The sequence below is a fragment of the Aedes albopictus genome, chromosome 3 (assembly GCF_035046485.1).
Source record: "Aedes albopictus strain Foshan chromosome 3, AalbF5, whole genome shotgun sequence".
NCBI lineage: Eukaryota > Metazoa > Arthropoda > Insecta > Diptera > Culicidae > Aedes > Aedes albopictus.
Window position 1 is genome coordinate 42,811,799 of NC_085138.1, and position 26,934 is coordinate 42,838,732.

At 38.9% G+C, this 26,934-nt stretch overlaps 1 protein-coding gene across 1 annotated transcript in view; it reads left to right on the forward strand.

Annotated features, from left to right (window-relative positions):
* The window catches only part of LOC115264726 (pair-rule protein odd-paired), a 137,040-nt gene extending 110,528 nt beyond the window's left edge, over positions 1-26,512 (forward strand). The window contains exons 2-3 of the mRNA XM_029868754.2: positions 11,392-11,561; positions 24,686-26,512. Coding sequence (XP_029724614.2) covers positions 11,392-11,561; positions 24,686-25,303 — 788 coding nt within the window. The 3' untranslated portion in view covers positions 25,304-26,512. The remainder of the gene's footprint in view (positions 1-11,391; positions 11,562-24,685) is intronic.
* The last annotated feature ends 422 nt before the right edge of the window (positions 26,513-26,934 follow it).

Sequence of the window (26,934 nt, forward strand, 5' to 3'; positions counted from 1 at the left end):
TTTCTTATAATTATGGTTAAAAATGAACATTCTTAACTGGTTGTGGTGCACTTCAGAACCAAGTTTAAGTAGTTTTGTGGTGTATGACGGGTTCTCGGTTTGCCAAGCTGTAAGATGATCAGTCTTACTGCAGTTTTTCTTTGAATCCGTGGACGTAGTTAATGTTGCTTTTTTTCTTGCCATGGCTCTTGTGTTAACCATGAGAACACTTAGCGTTTTGAGTTGTTCTGAGGTAGTAGGAATTGCAATACGTGAGAGCGCGTCCGCACAAACGTTTGCTTTTCCCGCTACGAATTCAATGTCAAAATTAAATTCTTCTAAATCGACTCTCATTCTAGTGAGTTTCGATGTAGGGTTCTTCATATTGAATAAGTATACTAGAGGTCTATGGTCTGTCCTGACCAAAAACCTATTTCCGTACAAGTATGGTGTGAAATAGTTAACGGCCCAATGAATTGCTGTTAACTCCTTTTCAATTATTGGTTTATTACGCTCTCCTGGTGTGAAACTTTTGCTTGCAAACGCAACTGGGAAGTCTCCATTTTCGTACATTTGGGAAAGTACAGCACCACATGCTATATCCGATGCATCTGTGGTCAGTATAAATTTTTTAGAGAAATCTGGATAGCGCAAAATCTGAGGTGACATCAAATATTGTTTGAGTGTCTGAAAACTTTTTTCATGAGCTTTGGTCCATTGAAACGTTGAACCTTTTTTCTGTAAATCATTTAATGGTTTGGCAATATGCGCAAAGTTTGGGACAAATTTCCTATAGTAATTGCAGAAAGCTACAAATCTACGAGCTTCTTCTGCGTTTGTGGGTGTAGGGAAGTTTTTCAATAAATCGAATTTTGAGTCATCCGGCAGAATTCCTTGATCTGTAATTTTATGACCAAGTAACCTCGGCTCTGAAAAATTTACATTTACTGGCATTAAGTTTCAAATTGTAATGCCTTAGTCGTTCAAATATTTTTCGTAAGTTATCAAGATGATGGTCAGAAGAACATCCTGTAACTACAATATCATCGATGTAGATGAAAGCACATTCTGGAGTAAGTCCAGCCATTGCTATATTCATCATTCTTTGAAAGCTGTTTGGGCTGATATTCAACCCAAATGGTAATCTTTTGAAGTGAAAGTGTCCAGAAGGAGTGGAGAAAGCAGTATACTTCCTGGACTCTTGATCTAGGGGGATTTGGTGGAATCCCGACATAAGATCAAGCGTACTGAAATATTTAGCTCGACCTAATTGGTCCAAAATAGTGTCTATGCGAGGCAATGGAAATTTATCTGCCAGCACCTTTTTGTTTAATTGTCTGAAATCCACGACGAGCCTCCATTTCTTTGAAGCATCGTCTGATTTCTTTGGTACTAATAGGATAGGTGAATTGTACGAAGACACCGATGGTTCAATAATGTCTTCATCAATTAACTTTTGTACCTGATCCTGAATTTCTTTTTGTTGGGAGTGAATACTTTTATAATTGGGTATATACACCGGTGCAGTATCCTGTAATGGGATATGCTGTGAATAAAAATTGTTAGTGGTCAGGTTTTCTCCAGGTAAACAGAATATGTTTGGAAAATCTTTGACTAACTTTTCCAGTTTCGGTCGTACATGGGATGAAACTTGATCCAGTTTAATTTCTGAAAATATTTTGTTTAACCGAACGTTTCGATTTATTTGAGCATCACTGCCTTTGGGCTCAGGCTTAGTGTAATCATTTAATGGGTCAATTTTCGGTTCAAAACGTGCAATAGCAACCTGTTTGGAGGTCGTATTTATTAGTTTTACATACGGAGCATTTGGCGAAACTATAGTATTCGCGCAGAATACGCCTGGAATGATTTCTTGTGACAAAACCACTGAATCGGTGGTTACTTCAAAGTTCGGTATTTTCCTAATAACTTCGCATCTTGCTGGAATCAAGATACTGTCATTAATCTTATCTTCTATGGGTACTGATACCAAACTATTATTAAAGTTAAAGTTGAGCAACCAACTCTCGTAATCTAATGTGCATTTGTATTTAATGAAGAAATCTCGACCTAAAATACCGTCGGTCAAGATGGGGAAATCATCTCCAACTAGTTGGAACGAATGATTTACCGTTAAATTGTTTGAAAAAGTGATGTTCGTATTGGTTTCACCAATTGTGGTGGTGACGCCTTCTGTAATACCGGTTACCCTAAAGACTACATTAGTGTTAATCATTTGCATAGGATTTAATAATCCTATCTTACTAAGCGAAATTTCGGCTCCTGTGTCGACGATAAACGTGCATTTGCGATTGGCCATTTGTACGTATAACGTCACAAAATTGGCTGCACTAGTATTTATTGTATATAGTGATTTGGTGGGCCCGTGTACTGGCCCTGGTGCCCTAAAAAAGTATTGTTTTGCGTCGAGCCACCTGGTTGCATAACTGGGCCACCCGGTGGCATCGTCAGCCTTTGATGATGGTTTTGTACTACTGCCATTGAAGTTGGGGTGTCGAATGACATTGACGCCTGCAATGGTTGAGCCTGTTCGGCGCTCGTGGTATAAATGGTTCTTGATGGGAAGTTGGACCTTCCACGCTGGAAGCGATTACTATTATAACCGTTATAGAATCTTTGCGGTGGGTTGTTATATTGCGGTTGATTGGACTGAGGTCGGGGTTGTTGGGATCCCTTTCTAGTATAATTTCGGTTGAAATTATTTCTGTGTTGTGGTTGTGATTGCCGTTGATCTTGACTTCTGTAATTGTCGCGATGTCCGTAGTGGTTTTGATACCCACGATTTTGACTAAACGAGGGACTAAACGAGTTCCTCTCGTTGTGCCTAGGGTTTGAATTGAACGCTAGGACTTGGGTGTCGATATTGTTGGTTGTCGCGTTTTCCGTTACCTTTTGAATTGCCTGATTAATGTCCGTGAAAGTAGATGCTTTCAGTATTAACCTGGCTTCATTATTGGTAACGCCGGAGGTGAGGGCGTCAACTCCTGCTTTGGTTGCCATTTGTTTCGCTACGGCAGTTGGCACTCCGGCCTCCACGTATGTTGCTTGTAGCTGATGGCATAGGGACTCGACGGTGTTGCAAAACTTCTCCGTGTCTCCCCTTTGTTTGGTGGTCTTTAATTTGGCCACGATGGTCTCGGATGTTACAGTGCCTTTGCATCTGTTTTTAACATCGTTGATCAACTCATCGATAGTGGCTAAAGCATCTGGTAGGCCCAACCGAGCCTTTCCGGTCAGCCTGGTTTTTAAAAACCGTATTGCAATCGGTACGTGTTCCGCGGTGGTCAGTTCTTTCAGCAAATTAGCTGAGTCGACAAAAGTGTTCAGGGCATCGTGTGAGCCGTCGTATGGCTGTACGATCGCCGTCGCTGACTTGACGTCAAAAGGTGCCGGGTCTGGCATTGTAATAATTTGTGTGTTTTGTGTAGACGTGATGGAAACGGTGGGTGTATTTTGCCACGGTTTAACGCTTCCACTTAATTTTTGGCAAAATATTATGGCGTTGACAACGGACTTGAACAAACGTGTATTAGAAGGATTTGGATTTGACGTGATGGAAACAGTGGGTGAATAATCCCACGAATATTTGTCGCCACTTAAGCGTTTGCATATGATAATTGTTTTTGCCACAGATTTTAATGAATACTTTCGAGAGGTAGTAGCTATCTGCGTATTTTCCAGAATATTCATACATTCATTATATTTTGTTTTAAGTGCCTGGTACGCTTCTATCTCTCTATTCCATTCTAATGGTGGTATTCTATTGGCGTATTTATTTAACCCTCTAATACCCAAATTTTTGATTTTGATCTAAATATCATTTTTCGTCATCTAAAATCGATTTAAACATGTTTTGGAAGATGATTCTTTTTAATTCTCGATTTCATGAATTTCAGTTTTTGATTTTTCTAATTTTTATTTTTAAACTTCCCCACACTTTTATATTTTTCCTGGAAGCCTATTTGGGGTACGGATTTTTTGGGATGAAAACATTTTGAGATTTTATGATTATTGTTGAAATATTTTTATTTTGAATTTTTTTCACATAAAATTTTATTTTCCGTGTAATTTTGAGGAAAATAATTTTAGAGTGTATTCGATCCCCTTAAACAAATAAACAAGGATAGAATGGTTTGGGAAAAATTTAAAATATGTTATTTGTAGCGATTCAATACAAAATAAACAATGACTTCTGAAAGGAGACCAAAACATCAATTTTTCAATGATTTTTAAAAAATGTAAATACGCTTTAAAATACACCAAAAACCGTTTTGAGATATACAAAACAGTCCTAAATATCAGCCAAAAATATAAAAATATTGATTTTCCACGAAACAAAAATTACAAAAATACTCAAACTATACCCCGTCTAAAGGCGGGATTGGGTATTAGAGGGTTAAAATGAGTTTGTATTCGATAAATAAATCTTTCAAGATTTCGGTTTTTTCTGTTACCCCTTGTAATGAGCGTGGACGATTTATGCTTTTTAATAAATTTAAATGTTCTCTGCTTATGTATTGGTTGATTTCCTTCAATCTGGTCATCTGATTTATTGCATCGTATAGGAAAAAGGATTAATTTAATTTAAGATCATACCAACCAGTCCGAAGAATTTGTTTTAATGCTCGTTCTCGTGCCCTAAGGGTGGTCTGGTTCTGACCGTTCGCCCCTTTCGTTGCTCAGGGTGGTCTGGTTCTGACCGTTCGCCCCTGAAATTATGGATCTCTGCGCTCCGTTCGTTGCATTGTCCCACAGGGTGATCTGGCCTCGACCGTTCGCCCCTGGACTTGTTATATTTTGATGATGCTGACCACGGAATTGTGCTACTGCATTTCACCTTTTTCCACTGCGGCGGACTGCGCTGCCGCGATGATCACTTGTATTAATTTCGTTTGCGCGTTCGTCTTCTTGCGCTGCATGTAAACGTACGAAACAGTGATAATTAGCACTGTCAACACAAACACTAATATTGTGATGGATACTAGGCACACCATATGTTCTGTTTCATTGTCTTTTTCACTCACGGTGTTGGTTATCGTCGTTGTTGTAGGTTCCGTCGTGCTTCGTTCTTCTGGAAGGCGTGCCCAAATCGGCCGACAGCCGGGTGTTCCACATGGGACTCTAAACATTAGTCTGTTATAACGCGCGAACGTTATTTAACACAGCCTCTCTTGTTGCCGCGTGCTTCACATGGGCCTTCATATGGCTATTGTAAGCCTTAAACATTCCGAAAGTAACTAATATCACTGTGAGTACCACGAGTACGATTGCGATTATCCTCGTTTCCTCGACCGCCATGTTGTTGTTTGTAATAAAATTTTCTGTAGAAAACCAGCCCATCTTTAATGTTTGTCACTACCAAAGCACTTGTTTCACTTTTGTATCGCACACTTCTAATTCGATGATTGCAGATTTAAATCACCGGTCGCCATGTTCTAGTCGGTAACAATATAATGTATAATTGAACGAAATAATTCTTCGTCTCGCTCGGCGGCTTCGGCAACTGCGACGGTATCGGCCTATAATAACACTTTAGCAGTTAAACAACAATCATTTCCAACATCGTGTTCGCTGGTGTTCTGGTCGGAAGAAACTCAGAGAGGATTGGCGGTGAACGTCACAACTTGAGGAATAAAACAACGGACAGCGTGTCCGCTCAGTTAAACTTGAACTTCACGAATCATGTGTCTTTAATGTTCACTATATCTTATATACTATGTTTACACATTTCTCTTAGCCTAGGTAGCTGTTTGTACAACAGTCTGGTGATGTTTTTACAGGTAAGTGATGTTTATCTAAAAGGTAAGTTTATTGTTCATTGCCTTGGCATTGCAGTGCCGTTACGTATGGGTTTTTTTGTTGACGGTTGAAAGAAAGGTTAAAAGCGATGGGTTTTTTTGTTTGTTGGTAAAAAGGTTGTTTGGGTTTTTACAACTCGAAGAGGTAAGAAAGTAAGTCGGTATTTCCCGTCGTTGACCATTTGGGAAACCCTAATCAGTGTAATTTTATGATTGTTAATTTGGAATAATTAGTATGCTACACTGGAGAATCTGTAAGAATCTCTCTTGAGATTCTGCTAGAATCTTTCTGGATATACTCCTAGAATTTCCGTGGAGATTCTGCCAGAACCTCTTTGGATATCCTTCGTGAATCTCTCTGGAGATTCTACTAGAATCTCTCTGGAGATTGTGCTGGAATCTCTTTGAAGATTTTGCAAGAATCACACTAGAGAATCTGCTAGATCTTAGAATCTCTCTGGAGATTCTGCTAGAATCTCTCTGGAGATTCTGCTAGAATCTCTCTGGAGATTTTCCTAGAATCTCTCTGGGGATTCTGCTAGAATCTCTCTGGAGATTCTGCTAGAATCTCTCTGGAGATTCTGCTAGAATCTCTCTGGAGATTCTGCTAGAATCTCTCTGGAGATTCTGCTAGAATCTCACTGGAGATTCTGCTAGAATCTCTCTGGAGATTCTGCTAGAATCTCTCTGGAGATTCTGCTAGAATCTCACTGGAGATTCTGCTAGAATCCCACTGGAGATTCTGCTAGAATCTCACTGGAGATTCTGCTTGAATCTCGCTGAAGAGTCTGCTTGAATCTCTCTGGAGATTCTGCTTGAATCTCACTGGAGATTCTGCTTGAATCTCACTGGAGATTCTGCTTGAATCTCACTGGAGATTCCGCAAGAATCTCTCTGGAGATTCCGCAAGAATCTCTCTGGAGATTCCGCAAGAATCTCTCTGGAGATTCCGCAAGAATCTCTCTGTAGATTCCGCAAGAATCTCTCTAGAGATTCCGCAAGAATCTCTCTGGAGATTCCGCAAGAATCTCTCTGGAGATTCCGCAAGAATCTCTCTGGAGAATCCGCAAGAATCTCTCTGGAGATTCCGCAAGAATCTCTCTGGAGATTCCGCAAGAATCTCTCTGGAGATTCCGCAAGAATCTCTCTGGAGATTCCGCAAGAATCTCTCTGGAGATTCCGCAAGAATCTCTCTGGAGATTCCACTGGAATCTCTCAGGAGATTTTGCTAGAATCTCTCAGGAGATTCTGCTAGAATCTCTCAGGAGATTCTGCTAGAATCTCTCAGGAGATTCTGCTAGAATCTCTCAGGAGATTCTGCTAGAATCTCACTGGACATTCTGCTAGAATCTCACTGGAGATTCTGCTAGAATCTCACTGGAGATTCTGCTAGAATCTCACTGGAGATTCTGCTAGAATCTCACTGGAGATTCTGCTAGAATCTCACTGGAGATTCTGCTAGAATCTCACTGGAGATTCTGCAAGAATCTCAGTGAAAATTCAACTAGAACCTCACTGAAGATCCTACTAGAATCTCACTAGATATTCTGCTAGAATTTCACTGGAAATTCTGCTAGAATCTCACTGGAAATTCTGCTAGAATCTCACTGGAGATTCTGCTAGAATCTCTCTGGAGATTCTCCTAAAATCTCACTGGGATTCTGTTAGAATCTCACTGTAGATTCTCCTAGAATCCCACTGGAGATTCTGCTAGAATGTCACTGGAGATTCTGCTAGAATCTCTCTGAAGATTCTGCTAGAATCTCACTGGAGATTCTGCTAGAATTTCACTGGAGATTCTGCTAGAATCTCACTGGAGATTCTGCTAGAATCTCACTGGAGATTCTGCTAGAATCTCACTGGAGATTCTGCTAGAATCTCACTGGAGATTCTGCTAGAATCTCACTGGAGATTCTGCTAGAATCTCACTGGAGATTCTGCTAGAATCTCACTGGAGATTCTGCTAGAATCTCACTGGAGATTCTGCTAGAATCTCACTGGAGATTCTGCTAGAATCTCACTGGAGATTCTGCTAGAATCTCACTGGAGATTCTGCTAGAATCTTACTGGAGATTCTGCTATTGGCAGTAGCTTTCGCGCGTTGTCTCCTCATGAATGTAGAGCACTTTTTCCCCGGGGCTGGTGGATGATGGCAAAAGTGACTCATTTGCGTTTGGAGGGGTTCTTGGGCAGGTACTTTTCCTATATCAATTGATTTGGCAACCTTGGAGACCGATTTAATAGGAAGAATCGTAGTTAAAATTGCCAGACATTCAAGAATTTGTTTAACCCTCCGTTTAGGTTTTTCGCACCTGTCGCGTGCCTGTCTGAGATTTTGGCAGAGCCTTCAATGGAATTCCAGCAGAATCTTCTGAGGAATTGAAGAAGAGTCTCCAGGGAGATTCTAGCAGAATTGCCGGTGAGATTCTAGTATTATCTCCAGCAGTATCTCCAGTGAGATTCTAGCAGAATCTCCAGTGATATTCTAGCAGAATCTCCAGTGGGATTCTAGTAGAATCTCCAGTGGGATTCTAGCAGAATCTCCAGTGCAATTCTAGCAGAATCTCCAGTGAGATTCTAGCAGAATCTCCAGTGAGATTCTAGCAGAATCTCCAGTGAGATTCTAGCAGAATCTCCAGTGAGATTCTAGCAGAATCTCCAGTGAGATTCTAGCAGAATCTCCAGTGAGATTCTAGCAGAATCTCCAGTGAGATTCTAGCAGAATCTCCAGTGAGATTCTAGCAGAATCTCCAGTGAGATTCTAGCAGAATCTCCAGTGAGATTCTAGCAGAATCTCCAGTGAGATTCTAGCAGAATCTCCAGTGAGATTCTAGCAGAATCTCCAGTAAGATTCTAGCAGATTCTCCAGTGAGATTCTAGCAGATTCTCCAGTGAGATTCCAGCAGAATCTCCAGTGAGATTCTAGCAGAATCTCCAGTGAGATTCTAGCAGAATCTCCAGTGAGATTCTAGCAGAATCTCCAGTGAGATTCTAGCAGAATCTCCAGTGAGATTCTAGCAGAATCTCCAGTGAGATTCTAGCAGAATCTCCAGTGAGATTCTAGCAGAATCTCCAGTGAGATTCTAGCAGAATCTCCAGTGAGATTCTAGCAGAATCTCCAGTGAGATTCTAGCAGAATCTCCAGTGAGATTCTAGCAGAATCTCCAGTGAGATTCTAGCAGAATCTCCAGTGAGATTCTAGCAGAATCTCCAGTGAGATTCTAGCAGAATCTCCAGTGAGATTCTAGCAGAATCTCCAGTGAGATTCTAGCAGAATCTCCAGTGAGATTCTAGCAGAATCTCCAGTGAGATTCTAGCAGAATCTCCAGTGAGATTCTAGCAGAATCTCCAGTGAGATTCTAGCAGAATCTCCAGTGAGATTCTAGCAGAATCTCCAGTGAGATTCTAGCAGAATCTCCAGTGAGATTCTAGCAGAATCTCCAGTGAGATTCTAGCAGAATCCCCAGTGAGATTCTAGCAGAATATCTAGTGAGATTCTAGCAGAATCTCCAGTGAGATTCTAGCAGAATCTCCAGTGAGATTCTTAAAGAATCTCCAGTGAGATTGTAGCAGAATCTCCAGTGAGATTCTAGTAGAATCTCCAGTAAGTTTCCAGCAGAATCTCCAGTGAGATTCTAGCAGAATCTCCAGTGAGATTCTAGCACAATCTTCAGTGAGATTCTAGCAGAATCTCCAGTGAGATTCTAGCACAATCTCCAGTGAGATTCTAGCAGAATATCCAGTGAAATTCTAGCAGAATATCCAGTAAACTTCTAGCACAATCTCCAGTGAGATCCTTGCCCAATCTCCAGTGAGATTCTAGCACAATCTCCAATGAGATTCTAACAGAATCTCCAGTGAGATTTTAACAGAATTTCCAGTGAGCTGCTCTCCGGAGATTGTACTAGAATCTCAATGGAGATTATGATAGAATCTCACTAGAAATTCTGATTCTCTCCAGAGACTCTGCTAGAATCTCCCCGGAGATTCTGCTAGAATCTCTCCGGGGATTCTGCTGGAATCTCTCTGGAGATTCTGCTAGAATCTCTCCGGAGAGTTTGCTAAAATCTCTCCGGAGAGTTTGCTAAAATCTCTCCGGAGAGTTTGCTAAAATCTCTCCGAAGAGTTTGCTAAAATCTCTCCGGAGAGTTTGCTAAAATCTCTCCGGAGATTATGCTAGAATCTCTCCGGAGACTCTGCCAGAATCTCTCCGGAGATTCTGCTTGAATCTCTCCGGAGATTCTGCTAGAATCTCTCTGGAAATTCTTTTAGAATCTCTGGAGATTCTGCTAAACTTAAATCATTAATTCATAAAACACTATGTAGATATCTTACCCCTTGCATACAAAAACGATGCTTGTAGATCTTATCCTCTTCATTAACTTTCTATCCTCTAGTAAATCACCTTCAAAACAAAGCAGAAAAACTACTCACCCTAACCGATAACCCCCTGCCAGGGGGTAGATGACCTTCACCTCATAAGCGTGGGATGCAAAACCACTGCTCTAGCATCACAACTGAGGAAAAAACGTAAGACCTATAAGATAAAGAAAAGAAAAAAAACTATAGAAAAATAAGACGAAAGAGAGAAACTTTACTGTTAAACCATAATTCAAATATTTGCAATTTCGAAAGTTTTCGAGTGCCCCTCGCGGCAAGGCCATCGAGCCCATCAAAAACCTCCTGGTGGTGCTAGCTGGTTGGGTAACCGAAGCAAAAAGTCAAAAAGGGATTCCTTCGTCCGTGTTTCTCTAGCGCAGCATAGACCATCAGGTCGTCGAGGTGCCATAAATTCTAGCCATACCATACCTCATCGCTGCGCTGTTCGTCCTTCCGAGGAACACGGCGACGACAACGACAAGAGGAAGCGGAAAGAATTCGAAAAATGCCAGAGAGAGATTTCCTTCCTCCTTTTGCGTTGGACCTTCTACTTCGTCGGGCTTGTGCAGAAAAAAAAAGATCCTCTCCGGTCGAAATGATTTATGACGCGCTTCGCAGAAAAATTTGAATGAACAACAACAATACCATCACGGCACTGATACTGACTGCACTGAACCACTGAACCATGCGGATCTGGGATTGAGGAAGGACTGACCACCAGTGATGTCAGATTTTTTCACAAGTGCTTCCGTAGATGAAAATTGATGAGCGGGGGGGAGAATTTCAGAATTTTTATTCCGTAGATTCAGGGTGAAAATCCGTAGATTTCCCGTAGTTTTCCGTAGGTTTCCGTATAAAAACCGGGTTTTCTGTAGATTTATTCTACGGATCCGTAGTTCCGTAAAATAAGCGCAATTCCGTAGATCTACGGAAATTTCCGTAGATCTGGTAACGCTGCTGACCACGACGGAACGCTTATAAGGAAGACGTGACGCGATTGCTCTGCCCCTGCCTCTGCATACCTTCTAATCGAGCGACGATGACGAAGGACAAACAATAGAGCATCTGACAGCTGTGATTGGCTGCGTACTTGTTGCGTCACCATCCGCCGCGTGCAAGATTGCCGTCACCACATATCATAGACATAATCGCACAGATCACGCGCTTACAATTTCTCATTTGTCTTCTCTTTTCCATCCACTTTTTTTTGCAGGTGAAAAGCCGTTCAAGTGCGAGCACGAGGGCTGCGATAGGCGATTTGCTAATTCATCAGATCGAAAGAAACATTCACACGTCCATACATCGGATAAGCCGTATAACTGTCGTGTTAATGGTTGTGATAAATCTTACACTCATCCATCATCGCTGAGGAAACACATGAAGGTACGTTACAGTGAATCGTTTTATTTTCTGGCTTTTTTGCTTTTTCATTTCGAGTTCGAGTCGAGTGTTTCATCGGACGGGTGGAAATAAATTGTTTGTCAAGATTTTCAAGTGGCGATATGAGCCGCTCCGCTTCACGGAAAAAGCGAGTTGATTTCCAACTCTTTCCACACTGGCGTAGTGAGGAGTTTTTTCGAAAGGGGTCCCATAAAGTTGATTGAGTTGAGGATTTCTAAAATTTATCGTAAAATATTAATCCACAGACAAACAGACGTAACACTCTTCAAAACAGCTTGGCACATGAATTTAACGATCAATTCAAATTTCATTTGATTCGCGCGATCGTTCCACCAGAGGCGCTAGTATTCGATCGCTTTGACGTTTGCCAGTGTACACGTTGCTGAATGATGCAAACGAAAATTACAGGCGTTTTGTAGTAGTGTGCGTGTTGGAAAAACGTCAAATCGAAATCCATCATGGCCGACAGCGTCGCGCGCGGTTCTACCAATAGGTGGCAGTGTGCTCATGAAAATGACACCGGGCAAAAATTTTTGATGAATTTCCTCTAAGAGTTACGTCTGTTTGTCTGTGATTAATCATTACATGTCATCTTCACGTTAGTGACAATGACTGTTGTTGGACTGCGTCCAGATGAATCTTTTAGAGACAAATTGAATCGAGCGAGACGCCATACAAAGTTCATAGACAGTCAAAAGTCAAGCAAGACACACACACAAACAACAAAACGAAGCTTCTAAATCAGTGCTGCTCCAACTTTTAGGAGGTATCGCCCCCTTGGAGCTTCAGGAGAACGTTTTCGCCCCCCCCCTAAGTAAAATTTAATTTTTCTATGATAAAAGTCTGAATCTTTGCTTAGCGGAGCCCTTGAAAGCTCATTATTTGGCAATGCTGAGGAAAAAAAAGGTATTTAATATATCTGAATTTGAATCGCTCTCATTTTTATTAAAAAAAAATGCATTTTCGCATGTAAACACAATAAGTTTTGAAATCATGTTTGTGCTATACATATTCTTGAACAAAATCGAGAAAAATCGAGATTGTTTCCTTGACCCGATTCAAAGTGTATACACTAAACGGTTATCGTTAATAATAAAGCTGAATAACAATTACAAAAACAGAACGAACTGTTAACATTTACGAACACTCGTTATCTTCAACAAGATGTTTTATCAGTGTTCTATAATAGGGTTCTTCAACTCCCGAGAAATTTGGTCACAAGTACTCAAATAAGAGTGCACACTGGGCCAGATCACGAATTTAGCAGGAAAACCTTATTTTGACTATGAAGATGTTGTTTTAGAGATTAAGTGTCTTCGGCAATATTGTTACTATATTTATGGGCTATAATTTTGTGTTTGTTGAAATTAGGATGGTCCCGCAAAATATTAAAATATTTTTTTAACATTTTCAGTTTTCAAGTGAGCTTAAAGCAATATTCTAGAAAGTTTTTCTATGATCTATTTGGAGAAACTTTGTAGAAGACACCAACGTTGTAGGGTGGACCCACAAATTTATTTATTTTTTTTTTTTGAATAACTTTTTTGTTTTCAATTCTACGCAGTAGACGCCAATTGTAGAAGACGCCAACAATGTTTTAGATCTGAAGAATACGGTTATTTTCAGGCAAATTTTTTTTAAAATCTGTCAATGCGTTGATGAGACATGTTTATCTTTCAACAAAAAAGGGCAAAATTTTCGAATGCCGTTTTCTTTGAATGGCGGAAAACGGAGATACAACTCCTGCAGGATTTGAAAGATGTTATCTTCAGGCTCACACTGTGCATCGATGTTTTGGTTAATCGTGGTGGTACCCTTCCCAAGTAACCACGGTGTTGAAGCCTTATTGCATGCAGATATACGGTGTATTTAGAGCAATCATTACTTTACAAGCAATCTTAAGGTCGATTTAAAGTGGAAATGGGCAATTATAGAATCAAATTAAGATTATACTGGTATAATCATAATTCAGTCGCATAATTGCCCATTTCCACTTTAAATCAACCTTAAGTTTGCATGTAAAGTAATGATTGCTCTATATACACTGTATATCTGCACGCAATAAAGGCTTCAGCGCCGTGGTTACTTGGGTTGTGCAATATTGCATTGAATATTACGATTTTGGTATGGAAATCAACCATTTTATTCAGTATATCACTGTTTATTGTGCGAAACCAAACATAATGAATATGAATGCAGACCAATAAAGTTTTGTTTCCTTTTTTCTTCATCACTGTTCCACATTCCAACTGGAACTGATCCTTCTCTCAGCTTGGTGAGCTTCGACCACTTAAATAGTTATAATTATAAGCTCTCGCTAAACTGTTCATTGATTTTAACATTATGAATCACCCTTCTGTACAGTTGAATTACAATTGGATTTTCAAAATTTTTGTCTGAAAATAACCGTATTCTTTAGATCTAAAACATAGTAGAAGACACCAACATCGTAGAATTGAAAACAAAAAAGTTATTAAAAAAAAGAATTTTTGGGTCCACCCTACCACAGTTTTTCACAATTGCTCTACGGCAATATACAAATGACCTTCTGCTACCTTGTAAACTGAAAAAGTTTTTTTTTAATATTTTGTGGGATCACCCTAATTTCAAAAAATACCAAATTATAGCCCATAACTATAGCAACAATATTGCCGAAGACATTTAACCTCTAAAACATCATCTTCATGGTCAAACTATTTTTTTTTCCTCCTTAGTTCGTGATCTGGCCCAGTGTGGAGTGGTGGGAAATTTGAAAAAAAAAAAAACAATTATAAAAATATATTTTATGCAAAAACTACAACTCAGGAATAGTCTATTTGCAAATGTATACATAGTCAACTTTGCTCAGTAAGGCTGACACAAATTTCGATTTTCTCTTATGTCACCCCCGCCTCGGAAAATTTTGGTCAAAATTCAACATTTTGATGGGGGACACAAATAAATTATTCAAGAAATTCAAACTTTTTAAAGTGAAATTAGAGTGGTCGAGAAAATATCTTAACAAATCCGATGAGTTTGACGCATTTGCCTAATTGTTTGGGTAATTTTGCATCAAATACATTTATAATTTAGGCGATTATGGCGCCTTTTACGTCAGATTGCAGGTCAATGTGGGGAAGGCAAGGGGAGGGAAGAGATTATTGCGATCGCTTGCCCACTTCAGGCTCTTGAGTCCTCTGCGCCTGCACAAGGTTATGCGGATGTCGGAGTGTTGTTGGGAAGTGATTATTTTTGGCAGAGAGTTCACGCATTGGTGTAAAGATAACTGTGAGGATGATGCGGCACAGACCACTTGGTTGGCGTTATATGATAGATTGACACTGTGCTTTGGAAGTTTGAAGGGAGGGTAACGGCTTTTATATTCCGTTTCCAGTTCTAGCGATTGCTATGGACATATACGAATATACACTACCCGTCATATGTACGGACTCACTGAAAAAAGTATTGCAACACTCAATTGAATATTGCATCACCCCCCAAAAAGTTTAGCATCACCTGAAAACAGCTAATTTTGTGCTGCTTTATCTCGAAACCCTTATAATATGCAAAGGTACACTCTTCAGCAAAGTTGTTCGGAAGGTCGTTGGCATCACAATGGCAAGAAGTTTGATTCGCAATTCTACCGCTAGGTGACGCTAGTGAGCATTATCAACTAGCTTTATCTCGTGATCCTGATGAGATAGAAAGTTCAAGTCTTCAGCAAAGTTGTTCGGAAGGTCATGGACATCATAATGTCAAGCAGTTTGGTTCGCAATTCTGCCGCTAGGCGGCGCTAGTGAGCATGTAAAAATGAGCATTTTCCAATGACAAGCAGTTTATGAAGTAAATCAGACCTGAATCACTTGAATATTAGTGAATCAGACCTGAATCACGTCCATATCAAGTGAATCAGGTCTGAATCAGTTGAATATCAAGTGAATCAGCCCTAAATCACTTGAACATGAAGTGAACAAGAGCTGAATTACTTGAATATCAAGTGAATCAGAATCTCTTGAATATGAAGTGAATCAGTCCTGAATCACTTGAACATGAAGTGAATCAGACCTGAATTATTTCAATATCAATTGAATCAGGCTTGAATATCTTGAATATTAAGTGAATCAGACCTGTATCACTTGAATATCAAGTGAATCAGACCTGAATCACTTGAATATGAAATGAATCAGACCTTAATCACTTGATCATGAAGTGAATCAGACCTGAATTAATTGAACATGAAATGAACCTGACTGAATCACTTGAATATGAAGTGAATCAGACCTCAATCACTTGAATATGCAGTGAATGGAACCTAAATCACTTGAACATGAAGTGAATCAGACCTGAATTATTTCAATATCAAATGCATCAGGCCTGAATATCACTTGAATATCATGAATGTCAAGTGAATCAGATTTAAATCACTTAAATTTAAAGTGTATCAGACCTGATACTTGGTGATCAGACTTCAATATGAAGTGAACCAGACCTTAATCACTTGCATATCATGAATATCTAGTGAACCAGATTTAAATCGCTTGAATATAAAGTGAATCAGATATGAATCACTTTAATATGAAGTGGATCAGACCTGAATCATTTGAATATAATGAATATCAAGTGAATCAGATTTAAATCGCTTGAATATAAAGTGAATCAGACCTGAAGCACTTGAATATTAAGTGAATCGGACGTGAATCACTTGAATATCATGAATATTAAGTGAATCAGATTTAAATCGCTTGGATATCATGTGAATCAGACCTGAATCACTTGAATATGAAATAAATTAGACCTGAATCACTTGGATTAAGATGACTGAGACCTAAATCACTTGAATATGAAGGGAATTAGCCTTGAATGACTTGAACATCAAGTGAATCAGACCTAAATTACTTTATTATGGAGTGAGTCAGACCTCAAAAAGTGTTTTTAGTAATAGGATAAGATTCATATGTTAGGTAACAGTCTGTACAACCTATCAGTGCTGAAAAATTGATTTCGTCATATCTAAACTCAATCACCTACAGCTCATTTATGAAGCTGAACCTGAGAATATGGTATATGAAAAACTTGTGCGGCTGGACCAGTTCTGCAAGAAAGTCACGGAAAATCCGCTATTTTTCGAATATTTAAGGTAAATGTCACGAACTACCTTCGAAAAATGCCAATGATATTCACGGTGAATATCATTTGGCATTTTTCAAAGGTATGAGAAGGTACTGAGAAACTTCTTAAAATGATTGTTATCAAAAAGCAAAGCAAAAGTTCTGAATAAGAATTCACCTGATATAAGTTCTTATAGCTCTGCTATCAGAGGAGCTATGCTTGCAAATCCTACAGGGGTTAATATAGTTTAGTTTTTATTTTTAACTAAAAACATTACAGGGACTGTTTCATATTGTCCTGATTTCTGATGCTTTTAGAAGTGTGTCAAGATGCTTTATTAGAAATTTAGCCAGGATTTACTTTTTTTCTGAAATTTCTTAGAGTGACCGCAACGAATTTCACCGAACAAATCTCAGGGGGTTTTCTGTATTTTTTTTTTTCATAGGCAGTTCCGTTTCTGACCAAAATATTTTTAAATTTACCAGATATTATTATTTCTGGGGTTTAAGAAAATCCTAAGTTGCTATCTTGAATTCCTACAGAAAACTTAGCATTCTAAAGGTATTGCCCTACAACACCAGCGCGGGTTTTCGATCGTGCACCTTGGTATTTTTAGTCAAGTGCACCGAAACACTTAAAAAAAACATTCACTTAAGGGCATATATGAGCGAATTTAACCCTAAAAGGGATACCTGGGGTCCATTGGACCCCAGTCGCCTTTCAGAGCTCGTCTTTGATGGAACACACTCAGCGAGGTGACGAAACTGAAGCCATGAAGGTATCCCTTTTAGGGTTAAAGATGACCGTCATAATGGCTTGCCATGCAAATACCGAAATCACGGATCTCCTTATCAAAGTAACGCACCGAATTCATTCGAAATTCGTAGAGATCTTCGGCTGTTCCAACTAAACTCGTCTTACATCAACTATAGATTTAAGGGCTGTTTGCAGTTCAAAAGGAATTGTTTGCCTATGTTGATGCATGGGGAATCGTAGTACGCAGTTGCGAAGAATGGAAATTTACATGGCAGTAACTGTAGAAAGTTTGTTCAAGAACTTTCTTAAGCGATTCCTTCTGGTCTTTGAAAAGATCTTTCCAGAAAATATGATAACGATCTTATCAGAAACATTTGTTGAATAATTCGTCAGATATTATGGAGAGCCATAGAACATGCGACCTTCCTCCTTTTACTGAGAAAGCACCTAACCTAACCACTGCCTTTTCGTCCCCAAAATCAAACATTTTACTAGAAACCTTCAATGTAGACATAAAAACTCAAATTCCAAAGACACAGTGTGTGTTTAATTGACAAATTGAGAGATAAATGTGTGGCTTAGTCGGTTAGAGGGTCGGACTAGCGATACGGAGCCGTGGGTTCGAATCCCTCCCAAACAAGTGGTATTTTTTCACAAATTTATCTGATAATATGTCAATTAAACACACACTCTGGCTTCAAAATTGAAGTTTTAGCGTCTAAATGTTCATGTAAAAAACTTTTAAAATACTTATGCAATTCAATCAGGAACTCTTCAGGTTTTGAGAGTTCTTTCCGAAAATGCGTCTGATTTAATTGATTGTTTTTGCTCCCAAAGGTATTTGGGATTATTTTTTTTCGCCATTTTTTCAAGAATTTCTTGATAAGTTTAACAAAGAATTGCTCCTTGACAAACTTTGAAGTTGTCTAAAGGATTTCTATTAAAAATCTGCTCATGGTTTACTTCAGTGATTACTTTAGGAATTTCTATTCGTTATACGGGACTCCAATGCTTTTTTTTTGAGATATTTTCAAATGTTCATCTGAGTTTCTGGTTCTTATACCATCACGTGGAATTCTTTCTAGGATTCTTACAGATATTTCTTCATCTCTTGAAAATTGTTAAGGGATTCCTGCATAAAGTTTGTCATGATTTCCGAGAAGAATTTTTCCAAGGATTTCTCGCAACAATTCGACAATGATTTTTCATAAGGGCCTAACAAACTTGATAGATTTCTCTTCGACGACTCTCTCTTTCGCTAATAACTTGATCAAAACAAACAGAATCATTATTCTTTTTGTTTCTATAGCAACATGTAGTCGTCTTCTTCGCATTTCAACCAGAAAATCTTTGAAAAATTCAATACACATTCTGTGATAACACAAAGAGAGGATCGATGAAGAGAACTCGAAAATGTCAGTTAGGCCCAAATAAAAAATCAGTGTCGAATTATTTGAATGGTTCTTGCAATCCACCCAAAAAATTGAATGATGGGCCTGGACTGATCGTTTGTATTAAATTTCTCTAGAAACTCTACCAAGAATTATTCTAAGCAATGCTTTCTGAACTCTTTCGAACATTTCTCCTTATTTACTTCTGCGATTTTCCCGGGATTCATTTTGGCATCCATGTGAGTAATCCTTCTAGGATTCCTATAGAAAAGACGTCAAAACTATTAACCTTCCGTTAATCGCGCTGTTGTACTTTGTACAACACATGAGAATTATCGACTATTACTTTGAAACCATTTTTTCTATCGATGTCAAACCCGAATGTATTCTACAGGAAACTTATTTGGAATATTATAAGACCTTTTTTGAAAACAGTATAACTCCTTATAATGCGGAAAATTGAAAATCGCATTATGAAGAACACATAGTAAGATAAGATAGACAGTTGAATGTGAATTAGTGTATTTCAAAATCTAAATGTTCTAGAAATATGGTGTCTTCGGCAAAGTTACTTGGGATATCAAGGGCCTACGCGAGGTGACCTGAGTAATTCAGATTACAACCGATAGGCGGCGCTAGTGAGCATGTAATTCTTATATCCCATATAACTCAGGATCCTGAGTACTTAGAAAGATGATGTCTTCGGCAAAGTTGTTTGGTTGGTTAAACACTATCTGATGCAGAGCCGTATGGTTTGAAACTCCACATCTAGGTGGCGCTAGTGGGCATTGAAATTTTATAACTCATACATCTCAGGACCCTGATTACTTAGAAAGATGGTGTCTTCTGCAAAGTTGTTTAGTAGATCAAACATTAATTGATGAAGACAAGTATGATGTGGAATCCCACATCCAGGTGGCGCTAGTGAGTACTCAAATATTATAACCAAGATTATAACTCATATATCTCGAGATCCTGATTAATTAGAAAGATGATGTCTTCAGCAAAGTTGTTTAGTAGATCGAACACTAACTGATGGAGAGCCGTATGATTTGAAACTCCACATCTAGGTGGCGCTAGTGGGTATTCAAATTTTATAACTCATATGTCTCAGGGCCCTGATTACTTAGAAAGATGGTGTCTTCTGCAAAGTTGTTTAGTAGATCAAACACTAACTGATGAAAACAAATATGACGTGCAATTTCACATCCAGGTGGCGCTAGTGAGCATTCGAATTTTATACCTCATATAGAGTAAAGTGGGGCAAAAGTTCGAGTGGGGCAAAAGTTTCTTTTGAAGTTTTTGAGCTCAATTCAAATTATTTCTTTCGGGTGTCAAGGTTGTTCGAAGCCTTTTTGAGAAACAGTCTTTCACTTTAAAAATTATGAAAATTGATCAATAATTCGAAAAGTTATGACAAAATGTTGGTTTTTGATCAAAAAATTGTAACATGCCATGGTCCTTCCAACGCATGAAATGAAATTGTAATGAAATCAAATTCGATATTTTGTTTTGGGGCGTAACTAGGTATATTGCGAAGATGCTTTAGCATGTATAACTTTTTGCAAAAAAGATGTAGAAATCATATTTTACACATAGTGGGGCAAAAGTTCGAATTGTGGGGCAAAAGTTCGAGTCATGTGGCAACTTTAGGTAAAAACCTAAAATTGTGCAAAATGTACATATTATCTCTAAGAATGATGGAATTAGTGAGAAAATTCGATCAAAGTTGAAAAAAAAAGTTGTTTTATCTGGATTTGGCGGAAAACTACTAATTTTTGGTGTATTAAATTTAACCCTAATTTGGGTAAAATCCAGATCGAACTTTAAAGTGTAGCCCAGTTCCAACATTAAATATTTAGTGGTTTCAGATATTTCTATTACCAAAGTGTCAAAATAATGTGCTACGGTTAGCGAAATTTCACAAACACTAGATTCGAACTTTTGCCCCAGTGGTGGGGCAAAAGTTCGAATGAGACACACACATACAAAAGGTGTTGTAACTCAAAATTGATAAGACATTTGGCGTAACTTTGTTCAGCAAAATTTTAGCTCATGGATGGTAGAATCACCACACGGTATTCATTTATTTTAATCTGCTTAGATTTTTTGAAAAAAGTTGAATTTTCAACTAAGGTCGAACTTTTGCCCCACCTTACTCTATCTCAAGATCCTGATTACTTAGAATGATGATGTCTTCGAAATTGTTGTTTGATGGATAAAGAGCTTACAGTTGATGTGCCGTTTGATACGAGATTCCACTACAAGGTGACGCAATACATTAATTTGCTAAAACGTGCAAATGGATGCTTTTTTTTAATGTTTTCAACAAGCTGTGTTTTTTTCTGTCAACAATATTTCAACCGAATTGAATGTATGTAAAAGCCCAATAGTACAGTTAACATTCCGTTCATTCCACTGTTGTTCTTTGTACAACACATGAGAACCATCTGTTATTACTTTGTAATAAATGTTTCTATTGATGATAAATCCAAATGTATTCTTCAAGAAGCTTATTTTGAAAAGTACAGAACCTTTTCTAAAACAACGTTACTTCCTAAAATGCGGAAAAATCATAAATCGCATTATGAAGAACGCACTATATATTTTATGGGACATTATATCTCCGTATCCTGATGACATAGATAGTTGATGTCAGTATCGAAGTTGTTTTATAATCAAGGGCTTATAGATGATGGTGGGTTTTATCTAAAATTCCAAAACAGGGTGGCGCTAGTTAGCGTAATTGAAGGACCATCGACTCAAGGAAATATCGAGTAGTGGAACAAAATCCTTTGAGAAGCTTTTCGAAGGGACCATCATAGTAACCCAGATTTTTTTTTTCAGTATGGAAAAATTTACCTCCATGAGTCGATATCCAGTCAAGGAACATCGACTCATGGAGATTCGACTGTATCTCATATGTCTCAGGATACTGACGATTAAGAAACATGGTGTCTTCGGAAAAGTTCTTTGGTAGATCAAAAGCTTACGGATGAGGTATCTTCTCCTCCATTTGGCCTTTGATATACCAAACAACTTTGCCAAAGGCACCATCTTTCTGAGTAAAGTGGAGCTTCGTGGCCGTTTGGTTAGTGTTACCTAGCGTGTAACCGCACCATGCTATCCACTGGTGCATGTAATGTATGTTGTGTCCATGGTCTAGTGTTAAGTTCTGTTCTGTATAGCCTCTGGCTGAAGACGGTGTCCCGTGCCTATTTAATCGGGATCCTGAGCTACATGAGATTAAAAATTAACATGCTCACTAGCGCCTCCTAGTGGTGGCATTTGAAATCAAACTGTCACTCATCTATAAGCCCTTGATATAGCAAACATCTTTGCCGAAGACACTATCTTTCTAAGTAATAAGGGTCCAGAGATACATAATATATATAATATTTACGCGCTCACTAGCGCCGCCAAGTGGTGAAATTTCAAATTAAACTAAAAATCATCCGTAAGTCCTTGACCTACCAAACAACTTTGTCAAAGACACCATCTTTCTAAGTAATCAGGATCCCGAGATACATAGGATATAAAATTTATTTGCTCACTAGCGCTGCCTAGTGGTGGAATTTCCAATTAAACGGCCAATAATATGTAAGCCGTTGACCTACCAAACAACTTTGCCGAAGACACCATCTTTCTAAGACATCAGGATCCTGAGATGTAAGATATAACATGATATTGCTCACTAGCGCCGCCTAGTGGACGTATTACGAATCAACTTTGTCAGCATCAAGTAGTCCATGAAATGTACAGCAACTTTGCCAAAAGACAGTCCTCCTCTAAACAATCAGGATCCTTAGATATTTCAGAAGGTATGGGTGTTGTACAAAGTACAACGCGCGACTGCTCGCGTTACAAAAATTGGCGCGAGTACTGAAAGGTTAAGAATCAAAGAATTTGTTTTCTGAATATCATTGTCGAAGGTGTTATTTTTATCTCTTTTAACGAAATTCAAATCTTGAAGTTCCTCTTCTATGAATTCTTCTTACCTAAAAAACAGTCCCTTCAAACAGAGAGAAGGCTCTCCCGAAAATTGCATCAGAAATTCCTTCAAAATGTATTCCGGAATTTCTCCAAGTATTCCGTCTGAAATTCCTACAATAATTTGCCCAGATGTTGTTTTCCAAAATTTCTCCAAATATTTTTCCAAAGAATCTTACACTAATTATTCTGAAAACGGCTCTAAAATATCCTTATAGAATTCACCCTGCATTTTAGGAAATCAATTGGGGATTTCTGATTTAAAAAAAGTTATTTCTCCACGGTTTCCTTCAACAATTTTTCCTAAGATCCTGCTAGCAATTATTGAAACAATTTTCTCAAAGAATTTCTCCTGAAATGTAGCCAACGAATTTTCTAAGGATTCCTTCAAAAAAAAAAGCGTGGCTATTGAACTCGGGGATTGAACTCGTGCTCGGCTCGACTACCACGTCAAATCCACTTCCCATGTACTTGGATGTTGTTACTAGACTTCTCCAAAGGAGTCCTCTATGCATTGCTAGAAATTTGTTCAAGCATACTTCTGAGAATCGCTTGGACAATTTTTTCATGGATTCCTCCAAAGACTTCTCCATAAGTTATTTAAAAAAATCTTCTCAAGCAATTAATAAAAAAAATCACAAAAACACTAAGATTCTGAAAAGATATACTTCCTGGTATTTCAAGAAGGTTTTTTTTAAAGACATTTCGAAGTTTGTATCGTAAGATTTTTTTTTCTCAGGACAACACCAAGATTTCTTCCAAGGTATTTAGCATTTGCAAAAATTCCTCCAAGAATTTCACTAATTTTTTCTCAGTTTTTCAAATGAAAATCTTTTTTAAAGTATTCCTCCAAGGATGATTTGATCAACTTCTTAGAAAATTCTTCGAGAAATCTATCCAAAAAATTCTTCAGAAATTCCTCCAAGGATGTAAGCAGGCAATCTTTGAGGAATTCCTTCATGCATTCTTTAACCCTTGTAAGATGTTGGGGTCCACATGACCAGACAGGCACGAAAAAACTAACATTCTATGAGTTCTGTTGGAATTCTTCCAAGCATTCTCCCAGAAATCCTTCGAAGAATTGGGGTCTCCAGTTGGACTAGTGGTCCAGGCTATGGATCGCCAATCTGTAGACGGCGGGTTCGATTCCCGTTCCGGTCGGGAACAATTTCTCGACCCCTTGGGCATAATGTATCAATTTACTTGCCACACAATGTACAAATTCATGAATGGCTGGCAAAGAAAGCACTTTAATTAATAACTGTGGAAAGTGCTCAAAGGACGCTTAGTTGAAGTTCCAAATGCGAACGTCGAGCCCTAAAGAAGAAGAAGAAGAACTGTCGCAAGAATCCTGTCAGGCCCTCCTGTATTAATTTTTCACATGATTTATCTGAGAATTCCTAAGAGAATTTCCAGGAATTTCTCCGAAAATTCTCTCAAGAATTATCCTTAGAATTTTCCGAAAATTTTTTACAGGAATTTATGCAAACTTTTTTTCGAACAGTTTGACAGGAGTTCGCCGAAAGTTTCTCAAAAAATTCTTCAAAGGATATCTTCAAATAATTCGTCTAAGGTCTCTTTCAGGAATTCTTTTTAAGTCTATGTCAGCATTCTAGTTGGAGGACCACTAGAAATATTGCAGATGTCTATTCAAAATGTAGTTGATACATTCTCTGTGTTCGTCTACAGTTCTTTAAGTGCTAATCACAAATGTATAATTAAAGAATTCTGAGGGGCTGCACCCCTTTACTACGCCAGTGAAATGAGAGTTGATTTTCCACTCTTCCTATTCGTTGAAAGTCCCATCACTCGATAGAAGCAACACCAACGAGAAAAGAGTGCACCGTTGTAATCGTTATTCATCTTGTTTCGCCCTGACAGGTCCACGGAAGTTTAGGAGAGAAGTCTCCATCGCACAACTACGACAGTGACGGTGAGGAATCGAGCTCAGATAGTGTCATAACCGGAGGGACGCAGACCCCGCCGTCGATCAGCCGGCTGCATGACAGTCACAGTTCGAGCAAACTGGGCAGTGAATCGATCAATAACAACAACAATAGCAGCAACAATAACAACAACACGAAATCACCATCGACCAATCATCTGCTGTCACCGGTTGGAGGCGCCTCGACGACGTCCTCTTCGACAACGAACAGCGCCCTCTCGCATCTAAGCCAAAACCAGCACCATAACCTGCATCATCATTCTCACCATCAGCACTCCCACCACCATCACCTTCAGAACCATCCAAGTAGTCTGGGACCGCCTCAGCTGCAGCTCACACCAGCCTCCTCTGTTTCGCCGCAAGCTTCAACCACTGCCTCCTCGATGCTCGTCGGACACCACAATCATCCCCTCCTTTACCACCACCCCCAGCACCATCCCAACGATTGGTACTCGGCAACGCCACCTTCCGGCCCAGACTCCATGAACCCCCTGAACCACTTCAGCCACCATCACCACCACCTGGTGCATCACGGGCCTACTACGGCCTATTGAGAGCAACTGTTGTTCGATGAGCTCTGTTTCAACTACTGAAACCGTGGCAGCGCCACTGAGCTCAACCCCTTCCTGTCAGTCATCGTGACATCTCGCCACATTCACCACCCAAACAGAAGCTCATCCATCCAACAAACTAACTTAAACTAATAAAAACAAGGATACGTAACTTTAATAAGCAAAACCAAAAAACCAAATGTAGCTATTAGAGAATCGTTAACTCAATCCATCAACTCACATTGTAAAAATTCGCGCGCCAGAACCGCAGAGAGGGAACCCACTTGTTGAAACTGTATGTAGTCGTCAAGCAGAGACATAGAATTATCCGCCATTTTGTGCCTACTTGAGCTCTCCCTCTCTCTCTCTCATTCAAGGTAGACAAACAAACAAACACTTAAAATCCGAACAAGTCCAAAGTTTGAGTGCATGAAACAGAGAATCATCCCACATTTTCTTCTTCCTAGGCGAAAATTTATGTAAAATAAAAAAAAACAAACTAGTGTAAATAAAAGAAAAAAGGAAATATTTCAGCGATGAAAAATTCTGTGTGATACGGACCGTTCCGTCGGTTCCATTGTTCCCCTCGGGTATCCTTTTTGTTTCTATGGTAACGTTAAGCATAAACGAATTGTAAATAAAATTGAAAAACTAGCAGAATTGCCAATAAGCAGTGTACAGGTACAGCAGCAGGCTTAAGGAGATAATATTGAGCAGCAGTTTTGTGTAATGTAATTTTGCGCCAGCCTCGGCGAAAGTGGCGGCATCCAAGTTGACAGGTTTCCTTCGACGTTTCTCGCATCATCAGTCAGTGTGGGTGGTGGCGCCACCTACCTAGATTAAACCAAGTGACAAACGGTGACACGTGTAAGTTTCCGTTTCGTTTTTTCTCTCAGTGTAGATATGTAGTTGGGGCAATTTGGATACAGATGAAAGGCTTGGTGCAGATGAAATTATAATGATTTTATACAGTATAATAGTGTATTTATTTTATTTTTTCACGATTATTGGTTTGGTACTTAGACTTGAACCGCAAGGTAGGTCCTAGTGATCTGAAGGTAGGATTGTAAAATATGTGTCAGAAGCAAGGAGTTTAAGGTTACGGAGTGATGAAGAAATTATGGAACATTTTTGGTTCAGCTGAATAAAGTATATTTTAGAGTAGCAATTCATTGAGTATCGGTGAAATAGATATTTTAAACAATGTAATAAATCATTTTGTTTTCATTTCCGTTTCGGAAAATATCACCATTCTTTAAGTGTAAACTATAGCACTCTGCACAGACAAACAGACGTAACACTTGCGAAAGTTCCATCTGCCACGCTTTTAACGATCGATTCAAATCTACATAGGGTATTGTACCATTTGGGCAGGTGTACCTATTTTGGGCACTTGCCGCTATAACTAAGTCAATTTCAAACCGATTGATTTGAAATTTTGTATAGAGTTATGCACGAAGTGCCCAAAATAGGTACACCTGCCCAAATGGTACAATACCCTAGTTGAGGCTCTCACAACCAGAGGCGCACGCATCGTATTTTTTGCGTTTGACGTTTCCCACTAGCGCCTTCTGTTGACGAAATTGAACAACGCAGTGTTTAGTGAAACCACAGAGAACAGACGTCTATCTTTG